The 12299-nt window shown below is 38.5% G+C and overlaps 1 protein-coding gene and 1 pseudogene across 4 annotated transcripts in view; one reads left to right on the top strand and one right to left on the bottom strand.

Annotated features, from left to right (window-relative positions):
• Window positions 1–8675, top strand: part of CPAP (centrosome assembly and centriole elongation protein) — a 65583-nt gene extending 56908 nt beyond the window's left edge. For all 3 annotated transcript variants that reach the window (XM_081126763.1, XM_081126765.1, XM_081126764.1), the window contains 6 exons: window positions 3542–3606; window positions 3861–3980; window positions 5587–5727; window positions 5806–5890; window positions 5970–6090; window positions 7956–8675. In XM_081126763.1, the coding sequence (XP_080982889.1) occupies window positions 3542–3606; window positions 3861–3980; window positions 5587–5727; window positions 5806–5890; window positions 5970–6090; window positions 7956–8148 (725 nt within the window). In that variant the 3' untranslated portion in view covers window positions 8149–8675. The remainder of the gene's footprint in view (window positions 1–3541; window positions 3607–3860; window positions 3981–5586; window positions 5728–5805; window positions 5891–5969; window positions 6091–7955) is intronic.
• LOC308553551 (guanine nucleotide-binding protein G(I)/G(S)/G(O) subunit gamma-5 pseudogene) lies at window positions 7478–7803 on the bottom strand (annotated as a pseudogene). The gene is made up of 2 exons: window positions 7772–7803; window positions 7478–7698 (listed from the first exon to the last, which is right to left on the bottom strand). The product of its transcript is annotated as a guanine nucleotide-binding protein G(I)/G(S)/G(O) subunit gamma-5 pseudogene (transcript).
• Window positions 8676–12299: the final 3624 nt, after the last annotated feature.

Genomic DNA, 12299 nt, shown 5'->3' with positions numbered 1-12299 from the left:
AGAAGTGTGTTGTTTACTTCCCACATATTTTTAGATTTTCCATCTTTCCTTTTATTGTTACTAATTCCATACCACTGGGGTCAGAAAAGATGAAATTATTTCACTCTTTTGAAGTTTGCTAAGACTTGTTTTGTGTCCTATCATATAATCTATCCTGGAGAATATTCCATGTGTACTTGAGAAGAATATGTAATCTGCTGCTGTTGGATGGAATGTTCTATATATGTCAAATTCATTTGGTCTAAAGTATGGTTCAGTTCCAAAATTTCCATGTTGATTTTCAGTCTGGATGATCTATCCATTGCAAAGTGGGGTATTGAAGTTCTCTATTACAGTTGTTTCTTCTTATCCAAGTTTTGCTTTCCATAGCTTTTTTAATCCATCTAGCCATTCTGTGCCTTTTGATTGGTGACTCCAGTCAATTTACATTAATTGATCATTGATATGTAAGGCCTTACCACTGTCATCTTTTTTTTTTTTTTTTTAATACCTTTATTGATTTCAAAGAGAGAAGGGGAGAGGGGGAGAGAAACACCAATGATGAGAGTCACTGATTGGCTGTTTCCTGCACACCGCCGACTGGGGATTGAGCCTGCAACCTGGGCACGTGCCCTGACTGGGAATTGAACCATTGTCTCCTGGATCATAGGTCGAAACTCAACCGCTGAGCCATGCCGACCAGGCACTGTCGTGTTATTGAATGCTTTCTGGTTGTTTCGTATTTACATTGTTTCTTTTTTCCTCTGTTTCTGCCTATTTTTGTAAATCTGTGGTTTTCCATGGTGGTATAATCTGCTTCCCCTTTTTTTTGTTTCATGGATCTAGTCTTGTGGTTACCATGAGGCTTACATAGGACCTAGATAATAGTCTGTTTTGTGCTGATAGCAACTTAGCTTCCCTTTCCTTTAAAAGGCTCCACCCTTTTACTCCTCCCCTTTTGTTTTGGTATTTCAGTTTACTTTTTTTTGCTGTCTTTTGTTAACGAATTTTAGTAGCTATAGTTTTTTTACTACTTTTTCTTTAACCTTTATATAATAAGTGGTTAACACACCATTCTGTTATAGAGTTTCTATATCTGACTATAAATATTCACCTTTACCAGTGCGTTGTGTACTTTTGTATGTTTTTCTGTTGCTCATTAGTGTCTTTTTGTTTCAGCTTGAAGGATTCCTTTCACTATTTCTTGCAAGGCAGGTGTAGTGGTAATGAACTTGCTTAGCTTTTGTCTGTCTGGGAAAGCCTTTATTTCTCCTTCACATCTGAAAAATAACTTTGCCATTTAAAGTATTATTGTCTGTCAGTTTTTCTTTTAGCACTTTGAATTCGTCATTTTGTTCTTGGCCTTAATAGTAATAAATTTAAATATTTTTATTTATTAATTTTAGGAGGGAAAGAGAGAAAAATCAATTTGTTGTTCTACTTACTTAAACATTGAGAGAGAGAAAGAATCGATCGGTTGTTTCCTGCACGTGCTCAAACTGGGGATTGAACCTGCAACCTGAGTATGTGCCCTGACTGGAAATTGAACCTGCTACCTTTTGGTGTATGAGACAATGCTCCAACCAACTGAGCTACACCGGCCAGGGTGGCCTTTAGAGTTTCTCCTGAGAAATCCGCTGCTGGCCTAAGGGGTTCCCATGTAGGTTATTTTTTGCCCCCTGGCTGCCATTGTCATTGATTTTTGACAGTTTCGTTATAATTATCTTGGAGAAGTTTTATGTGCATTGAGATTATATGGTGGATTATCATGTGGTGGACTTGTAAGTCCAAGTCCATTCCTAGGTTTGAGAAATTCTCAGCTATTATTTTTTAAAATTAAATATTAACTTTAAATTAAATAAGCACTCTGCCCTCTTTTCCTTTCTTGTTCTGAAATACTAGTTATTCAAATATTTGCCTAATGAAACCTGATAGCTCTCATTGGCTTTCTTTACTCTTTTTAAATCATAGTTCCCTCTCCTCTTTTAACTGTATTAATTTCTATACAGTTAACAGGGTTATGGGAGCCAAAAATCCACGTATAAATTAATTCTGCGCCCGGCCGGGCGTGGCTCAGCGGTTGAGCGTCGATCTAGGATCCAGGCGATCGGGGTTCGATTCCCGGTCAGGGCACATGCCTGGGTTGCAGGCTGCAGCCAATCAATGACTCTCATCATTGATGTTTCTATATCTCTCTCTCCATCTCCTTTCCTCTGTCTGAAATCAAGAAAGATATATTTAAAAAAAAAATAAAAAATAAATTAATTCTGCTCTCCACATCCACAGATTCTCAACTGTGGATTGAAAATAAAATACAGTTGCCTCTTGAACAACTTGGGTTTGAATTGTGCAGGTCTTGGTTCTGCCTTTTATTAGTTGACAGCCTTGGCAAGTTACTTAACCTCTCTCATCCTTGATTTCCTCACCTATAAAATGGAGATATTAGTCTTTTATATGGAAAGTGGGTATAAAATTTAGAAATGATGTAGTACAGAGCTCAAACTATATAGTTTATTTTGCACCTGTCAGGTGGAAGAAGTTCTTAATCCTATCCAAAGAGCACTCCTCTTATCCCCAGAACCTTGCCTGCCATCTACCTACCTGTTTGCTCAAGCCAAAACCTATGTGTACTTCTTCATTCCTTTTTTCTTTTATTCTTACCTCCCACTTCCATCAATCCCTAAAGTAATCCTTCTGATGTTGATATTTTCTGAATTAATTAGGTTGAACCATATGGACTTGCTAACAAACTTGGCACGTATGAATCAGTGATTTGACACAGTGTAGTCGAATCATTTCTGCCTCCATGGATGCCACACAAGCCTTCTCATATTCTGACCAGCCTCCTATCTGGACTCTGCCTCTAGTCTTCTCTAGTCTGTTCTCCCCATAGCACCCAGCATCCATTCTAGTTTTTAACATGTAAATCAGAATCTGGCACTTGCTCAAAACTCTTCAAATTTGGGAGTATTCATAATAATGGCCTGTTGGTATATAGGAAGAAAATATTAAAACTTTAATATGTTTTTAAAAGTTCACCTCAGTTTGTTGTATGGTGGCAGTAGTGGTGTGTGTGTATGCTTATTTTTATATCATGTATTGCTAATACAGTATATGATTGGTTTTGTTGATCATGATCTAAAAAATTTATAGACTACAGCTGTTAGGTCTAGATTTTAATTAAATATTCAGTTAATTTTTCAAGCCAAATTCTGTGTGTCTTATTAGATGCCTCTATTATCTGTTCCCCAGATCTAGTTTCTACCTGAAGTCCTCATGATTGTCTCCACAATATCTGTGAGGCTAGTTGGACACCTTTGTCTTTGTCTGGCTTATAAAGAACAGATATTGTCTTTGTCTTTCTTGGTTGCTCGGGACTTAAGTACCTGAATAAATATCTCAACTTCTATAATGAACTCCTGTGAAAAAATATTCAGACTTTTTAAACTAATGGGTAACAGCAGTTAATAAAAGGAGGATATGAACTAAGTAAATGTTTCACTATAATATTAAGATTTGCAATTAAATATTAAAACTAACTCTGACAATTATATTCTAATAGGCAATCCCTCTCGGAGACCGAAGTCTGTGCCATCTCGTGATTTATGCAGTTCGGATAAAGGACAAGTAAATCTCTTTATATTTTTATATATTCAAACAAATTACTCATAGTTCATATCAATCAGTTAACTGACATAAGTTTCTAAACCATTTATGAAGGAGGCTTTTTAGTTAATCTTGTACATGTTTTCTATATAACACCAAACACCAGTCATAGATCCTATAATAGCAGAATCTGGCTTTTGGAAGTAAGTTTAAATTTTAGCTGCTTGAAATGTTCTTACATGTCTTAATAACCTGAGAGCTTCTTGTCCTTACAGACTGCTTCACCCAGGGAGCCCCCTGAATCAGTGGATTTCCCAGATCCTGAATATAAAGAGGAGTATGAAAGAGAGGAAAACGAAGAACTTCAGGGGGAAATCAGTCATCCTGATGGAAAGGTAAGAATTAAAAATATGTATAGTATAAAAAATAAACTAGTTAAAATAGAGTTGAAGCAGTTTGATTCTAAAATAATTGATCTTTAAGACTGTTGATGGGGGCTTAAGAACGTTAGTACCTTGGGGCATGGCCTTGGCTTGAATCTTTGGACTCCTCTAAAAATGCTCAGTATATAATATGCATTAGTTGCCATTTCTGGTTTAGAGATGCAGCAAAAGGAAGAACACAGTCCCTTTGTCCAAACCCTTTGTTCTTCCTTAGTACACAACTAAAAGCCTCAGGTGATGAGGAAAGCCTTACCCTCCCCCTGCAGCCTTTCCTAAATAATGTGTCGGGGATCAGGTACCTCTCTCCATTGTCAGCTTGCAGTTTTCTCCCTTGCCTAGGAAAGGTTGTGAGGGTGAAAGCTGCTGCCTGGCTTCGAGTTGCAGCTCGAAGAGGGAATGAGAAGGAAGGGATATAAACAGGGTTTGTTCCTAGGGAGGTGATAAGGGAATTCTTCCTCAGCTTCATAAAAAACTTCTCCAAATACCCTAACCTGATCCATTTTAATTGAAATTGTAAGGCCCAAGTTCACTGCTAGTCTTGAGGAATGAGGGAAGGACAGAGAACAATTCAAAAGGAAACAATAGGTTGACTTTTCCTGTGCAAACTCTGCTTTAGGAAAACAAACTGTTGATGAGGAAAGCTTTTATGTTGAAGAATTCCAGCTAATAAACAGAAAGGGAGTCAGAAAATTAGGGAATCATAAGATTGCAACCTCTGATGAAGGAAAGGATCTAGGCAGCAGTCATCAGTGACTCCTGAAACCCTAGGTGAAAGGTTGATGGCTTCCTGGTAGTCCTTACTGATGTGACCCAGTCAGTCCTGCAGTCAGGGGGACACTGCGTACTGTACTTCTGAACGTGTGGCCATAGGAAGCTCACAGCAGCTCCTACAAAGTATTCTTGTCAGAATAATTCAACTGGAAGTTAATCATGCCTTTAGATCTAACTACTAGTCTTAGGAAATATATATGGGCTAAGAGAAACATGTTAGACAGTCATGGGAAAGCAATCAGCTAAACAGAGTGTGAGAAATTTTACATGTTCAGTGACACAGTTCCTTCAACAATTGGCATTAAAAAGGGGGATAGGAGGTAGGTGACTGTTAAAAATTGAGATTTAAGAGACATATGAACTAAGGGTGTGGGACCTGGTTTTGATCCTGATTCAAATGAACTGTAAAAAGCCTTTTTTGTGAATTTAAGGAAAACAGTGCAGATGGTTGTGATATGAAAGTGATAGTTTGTGAGGGGCGATAACGGTTTGGTTATGTTAATAAAAACCCTTTCATTACAGGTATTTATAGGCGGTGCCTGCAGTTTGCTTTAAAAAATTCCACCAAGAGGAGTTTGGGAGAATCAGGGACATAAGGATGGTGATGTGTTGACACTTGAAGTTGATTGTTACAAGTTTATTAACTTTTCTCTCCTTTTGAGAGAATGTTTTTCTTTTTATTATGAAAAATTTCAAAGTAGGCAATTAGGAAGAGAATGAGGGATCTTTTTGTCCTGTGGTCTCAGGAGGAAATCTTATGTATTGATAATGTTTTCCTTTTTTGTAGATAGAGAAGGTTTATAAGGATGGGTGCTGTGTTATATTGTTTCCAAATGGAACTCGAAAAGAAGTGAGTGCAGATGGAAAGACTGTCACTGTCACTTTCTTCAATGGTGATGTGAAGCAGGTCATGCCAGATGAGAGAGTGGTAGGTTCCTCCAGGGCTGGTTTTCTCGTAGTATAAGCATCTCTGAAGAAAAGGTATAGTGACTCTGTGTCTTTACAGATCTACTACTATGCAGCTGCCCAGACCACTCACACTACTTACCCTGAAGGACTAGAAGTCTTGCATTTCTCAAGTGGACAGATAGGTAAAAACTTGCCCTGCCCTTTCTCTATTAAATTCTGTCCTTTAAAAATAAAATATTTATAATAACCTTTTTAAAACAGAAAAACATTTCCCAGATGGAAGAAAGGAAATCACATTTCCTGACCAGACTATCAAAAATTTATTTGCTGATGGACAAGAAGAAAGCATTTTCCCTGATGGTACAATTGTCAGAGTACAACGGTATGATACCTGTTAAATTTGTTACTAGGTTTTCCAGTTTTCATGGTTCAACTTTTATTACCAGTTAAATTTTTAAAATCTTAACTTAAAACATTTGTGTAAATCACTGAAAATTTCAGTGAGTTTAGAAGTGCGCAAAGAAAGAGAGCAGGTGAGAAGTGTGCTCAGCCTTTTGGAGTTAGAACTAGTTTGAGAGAAACAGATCCTAATATATAGTCTTTAGCCTTGAGATGTAAAAGGAGTCTACACAGCACGTCAGGAAAGGAGAATGGCAAGTATTTGTTTAGAAATAAATTTGGCGAAATTTGAAGAGAGTGAATGAGACACAGAAGGAAAAGCTGCCCTGTCAGTTTTAAAGGATAATCTAACTATAGCCACCATGTTTAAGTCAAACTTTCTCCTCTGGCTTGTTTTCATTTTCTTCATCTCCCTATCCAGCTTGTAAGCACTTTTCTCCTCTGGCTACCCTGACCCCATCCTTTAAAATCAACAGTCTTTCTTTCTTTGAGTGTCCTATTCTAGAAGTTAGAGACTTCTTTAAATGACTTCTTCAGCCCCCAGTAATGAGTATCTTTTATCACCATTTTAATTCAAACCATGGTGAAGGTCTGTCAAGCTTCCTCTCCTAGAGACAGTTAAGCACCCATTAACATGAACATAACACATACATGCATTGAACTAACTTGAATTCTATGATATAAACTCCCCTCCCCCCAAGTAAGTAGAAACACTAATTTTTTATCTGGTGCTTATTAAATAGCAGTTTGTTCCAAAATTGGAGGAAAACCTTATGTGTACATTATACTTTGAAAGTTTGAACTTTTATACAATAAAAAGAGAATATGAAAACTCCTTGGACTCATCTCTCCATCTCATCTGCCCTCATATCCCTGTATTTTGGGTCCAGTGTGAATGTCCCAGATACAGGGTAAAGTAGTCAACTTGGTATTAACTATTTTCCATATTCTACTTCGTAACTGGCCTCAGGTCTGATCATGCCCCTTCCCTTCTCCAGCCTGATGCAAATAAGCACTCAGGTGGCTTTTAAATTTGAAGAGAATAAAGGTCAAAACTGAAAGCTATATTTTAACATAGTGCCTGAGTTTTTAGAGGCAGGACACATATAAATTTAAACAACAAAGAAACCTAAGCATTTTGTGGTGAATGCATCAATTTATTTAAAAAAATTTTTTTTATACTAAGTATTTTATTTGTATGCCACTGCCGCCAGTGTATATAAAATAATCATCCTTGTGAAATAGAAATTCATGAAAATTCGGAGAGATGTTAAGGACTGACAAAAGCAGAAGTTTGTACAGTATGGCACATGTTATAGGGTAAGCTTTTTGTACAGGCTTCAATTTCAGCTCACTTTTCTCAAGAAAAGTGCTTTAGGACACCTTCAAAGATTCATTTTACTACAAAAAGGAACAGACTTTCTGGGGTCTGAAGGGATTGATACTTGAAGATACTCCAGTCAGCAGGGGGTCGTGTTGAGCATTCTGCAGACAGAATTGTTTCAAATCTGCAGCTGCCTGGGAAACCCGTCTTGATGCTTTTTCAGTTCCCTGGTTGTAGGGGTGTTGTTCGGCCAGATTTCGGGAGGTTCTGAGTGATGGTGGTTCTATATTTTGGTTGTAATTTTGATGTGGTTGCAGGAGGCAGCAGGTACAACTGTTACCTATGCAGCCATCTTCTTTCCTCTCCCTGCATCAGTTTATTTTAAAAAACCTTTTTATGGGTACATTTAAGTGTTAATTTAATAATTGGAATTATCCACCTGTAGCAGGAACACTGGAAGAATTTGCAAAGAAAGTTCTGTGCAGAGAAGAGACAAGAAATTAAATTCTATTTTAAATTTACAGAGATGGCAGAAAACTCATAGAGTTTAATAATGGCCAGAGAGAAGTACACACTGCCCAGTTCAAGAGACGTGAGTATCCAGATGGCACTGTTAAAACTGTCTATGCAAATGGTCATCAAGAAACAAAATACACATCTGGTCGAGTAAGAGTTAAAGACAAGGATGGTAATGTTCTAATGGATACAAAGTTGTAATAATCCTGTGTGTGTGACTAATCATGAAATAACACTAACTTGATTCTTGTTAAAAAATGTACATTTCTTGTGGATTTTGTGGTTTAATTTATATATATGTATATATGTTGTGTGTGTATAAATGGAAAAGATTGTTTGGAATATAAAATAAAATTTACAGCTTTAGTTTGAGATGCACAAGGACTTTTTTAAAAATTTATCTTTATTGTTGAAGGTATTACAAATGTCCCCCTTTTCCCCTCATCGATCCCCTCCACCCTGTACCCCTTCCCCCAGGTCCCACCATGCTGTCTCAAAGGGTAAGGGATCCTTTGTTTTTACAGCTGCATAGTATTTCATGGTGTAAAAGTCCGAGAAGATGCTTGATATGATTTCAGTCTTCTTGAACTTGTAGAGACTTGTTTTGTGTCCTAACATGTGGTCTATCTTTGAGAATGTCCCATGTGCACCTGAGGAGAAGGCCTATTCTGCAGCTTGGAATGGAATGTTCTGTAAATGTCAATTAAATCCATCTGACCTAGTGTGTCTAATTTAGAGTCACTGTTTCCTTGCTGATTTTTTGTCTGGAAGACCTATCCAGTAAAATCAGTGGGGTGTTAAAGTCCCCTCCTGTGACTGTATTGCTATAGACCTCTCCTTTAAAGTCCTCCAAAAGTTTTTTTTTTCTTTCTTCCCAGCCTTTGTGAGCCTTTTGTTCTGAGGTGGGACTCTTATAGACAGCATAGATTTGGGTCTTCTTTTCTTATCCATTCAGCTACCCGATGTCTTTGGATTGGGACACTTAATCCATTTATATATAAGGTTATTATTGATACTTATCTATTGCCATTTTATTTCTTTATGCTTATGTTTCTCTCTATTTCAACTTATTTCAGCAGTCCCTTTAACATTTCTTGCAATGCTGGTTTGGTGGTGGTAAACTCCTTTAGCCTTTTTTTGTCTGGGAAGCTCTTTATTTCACCATCTATTTTGAATGATAGCCTTGCTGGATAGAGTAGTCTTGGTTTCAGATCCTTGTTTTGCATTACCTTGAAAACGTCATGCCATTCCCTTCCAGCCTGTAGTTTCTGATGAGAAATCAGCTGACAGCCTTATAGGAGCTCCTTTGTAGGTAACAGATTGCTTTTGTCTTGCTGCCTTTAATTCTGTCTTGAATTTTTAGCATTTTAATTATGATGTGTCTGGGTGTGGACCTCTTTGGGTTCTTGCTTGGGACTCTCTGTGCCTCCTGAACTTGTGTGACATTTCCCTTGACCAGGTTAGGGAAGTTTTCTGCCGTTATTTCTTCAAACAGGTTCTCTAACCCTTTCTAACTTTCTACTCTTCTGGCACTCCTATGATGTGAACATTGTTACGTTTCTTGTTGTCTCACAGCTCCCTTAAAGTGTCCTCCTGGTTTTTAATTGGGATTTTTCTTTTTGGATCTGTGATTCAGTGATTTTTTCTAACCTATCTTCTAATTCGCTGATGCAGTCCTCAGCTTCCCCTAATCTGTTGTTTATTCCTTCCAATATACATTTTTTTATTTCTACTTTGTCATTCTTGATTTCCTTCATAGTTTCTGTATCGTTTTTCATGCTGTTGAGCATCTTTATGATCAGTATTCTGAAGTCTCTGATAGATTGCTTATATCTTTCATTTAGCTCTTCTTCTGGAGAGTTCATTTTGTTCTTTCATTTGGGGCTTTTTTTTTGTCTCCCCATTTTGGCTGCCTATTTGGATCTGTTTCTATGTATTAGGTAGATCTGCTAGGACTCCCAGTCTTTTGGATCGTCTCTGGTGCAGGCAAATTTCAGACACTATTTGTGACTGGCCTTGAGTACCGTTTGAAGTTTTCCACACTCCACAGCTTCTGGTTCCCTCTGGTGGGGCTGCGTGTGTTTGGACAGGGCAAAGATGAGCACCAAGGTCTGCTTTTTCAAGACCTGGGTCCAGAAGCAAATCAGGCAAAGACTCAAAGCACCCAGAAGTTGTTACTCAGTCTGTTAATGAGACTCAGGCTGTAGAAACTTCACCAGGGTGGGGCCAGAGGTTTTCCAGCAGAGTGGGGCAATTGCTTCCCCTCCAGGCAAAAGCTGCTTAGAAGGTAAATGTCTGCCTGAGAAAGATGTCCTCTGCAGTATGGGGGAATCACTGCACTGGGTTCCAGATAGGTGCCCTCTTAGATCTATTCCCCCCAGCCAGCCTCCCTGGATTCTCCTCATACTTCTCCAATCCACTCTGCCTTCCCTCTGCTGGAGCCCAAGGTGAGTAGCTGCACATGAAACTTTGTATATTGGCCCTTTAAGAGGGTGCCTGCATTTCCAGCCATCTCTCCCTGGCAGACAGAAACCCTGCTGCTTTTCACAGCCAGATATTAAGTGGGCACCTTTCTCAGTTCTGGTGCTCTGGGCTGGGGAGCCCAGCTTGGGGTTTAGACTCTAGAGTTCTCAGTGGGAATCCCCCATAGCTAAGATACCCCTCCGGACCTTCAGTTGTTGCTTATGGGAGCCGGGTCAAGCCTCTCGCGCCTCCACACTTCCTACCAGTCTCTATGTGGTCTCCACTTTTGCTCCTTGGTTATGAGGGTGCTCTCCAGCTAATCTTCTGTTGCATTTGATTATTCAGGGTGGTTTTTCTGTATTTTAGTTGTAATTCCAGTTTGGCCCTAGGAGTGTGTCAGCGTAGCTTCTATTCAATCCGCTACCATCTTGGATCTCCAGCTTTCATTTTTAATTCACCTACTCTATAGTTAAACACCTAAGGAAAGATTATTTTGTTATAAACTATATAAACTTTAAAAATAACTGGGTGCTTTTATTGGTTGGAGATCCTTATAAAAAAATAAGTATGCCTGGTTGGGTGGCACAGTTGGTTGGAGCGTAGTCCTGTACACCAAAAAGATTGTGGGTTCGATTCCTGGTTAGGTGTGCATGCCTAGGTTGTGGGTTCAGTCTGCGGTCGGGGTGCATATGTTTCTCATATCAGTGTTTCTCTGTCTCTTCTCTAAAATAGTCCATAAATACACCCTCAGGTGAGGATTTTTTTACAAAGTACAAGATCTACAGCTTTTCCACTGGACGTCAGCCATAGAACAAGGACTTGTACAGAAAGTTTACTCAAGGAATAAGAATTTTACCAGTCAAAATATTACTAGGTTTAATTAGTATAAAAATTAAAGCATTTTATCTATTGCAGAAGTTCTTTAATTGTAATCGAATGGGAAGATAAAACAGAATAGTTCATTCTATGAGTACAGATGAACTCAGAGTGAGGAGAAAGCAGTTATAATGAGGGCGACGGTGTAACTGATCAAAATGTAACACTTGAGAATGGAGGGGGCAGAGCTGATTGGCCACACGTACCTGGATGTGGTGTGACCTGTAAGATAGTTGGCTGACAGAAACAAGATGTCCTTGAAGGAAGGGCAAGTCACCTACATGTAAATTTATGTAATTATAAGTGGGTCTAGTCACTTAGTGCAGTGTAACAATAGTGTTGGCAATGACTCAAAAATTTTTAAAAATTTTCTGTTCTCACCCAGGGATATGTTTATTGATTTTGAGAGAGACAGAGAGAGAGAGAAACATTGATCAGTTGCCTCTGGAACCCACCCAACCAACCCACAATCTAGGTATGTGCCCTGACTAGGAACTGAATCTCTAATATTTTGGTGTATGGGATGATGCTCCAACCAACTGAGCCACATGGCCAGGGCAGCAATAACTCAACAGTTTAAAAAAAGCTTAATGTATTAATTTCAGGTGATTTAAGAACTGAATATGAAGAAAGTTTAAAACTTTTTAAAGAAAATAAAAGATATAATTACCTCAGGATAGAGAAGGGTTTTTTTTGTTTGTTAATCCTCACCTGAGGATATTTTTCCATTGAGTGGAAGGGAAGGGGGAAGAGAGAGAGAAAAACATTGATGTGAGAGAGACACATCAATTGGTTGTCTCCTGCACTCACCCCAGTTAGGACCAGGGATCGAACCTGGAACCCAGGTACATGTTCTTTACTAGGAATAGAATCTGAGACCCTTCAGTGCATGGAATGATGCTCTTAACCACTGACCCATACCAACCAGGGCAAGAAGGATTTTTAAATGTGACACAGAAAGCCACAAAAAAGTGACATAAAGATGCCACAAAAATAATAAGCCGCAAAGTAGG

This window comes from Miniopterus schreibersii (genome assembly GCF_964146895.1).
Source record: "Miniopterus schreibersii genome assembly, chromosome: 2".
NCBI lineage: Eukaryota > Metazoa > Chordata > Mammalia > Chiroptera > Miniopteridae > Miniopterus > Miniopterus schreibersii.
The sequence above is the reverse complement of the archived record's forward strand: the minus strand, read 5'-3'. Positions and strand labels throughout refer to the sequence as shown.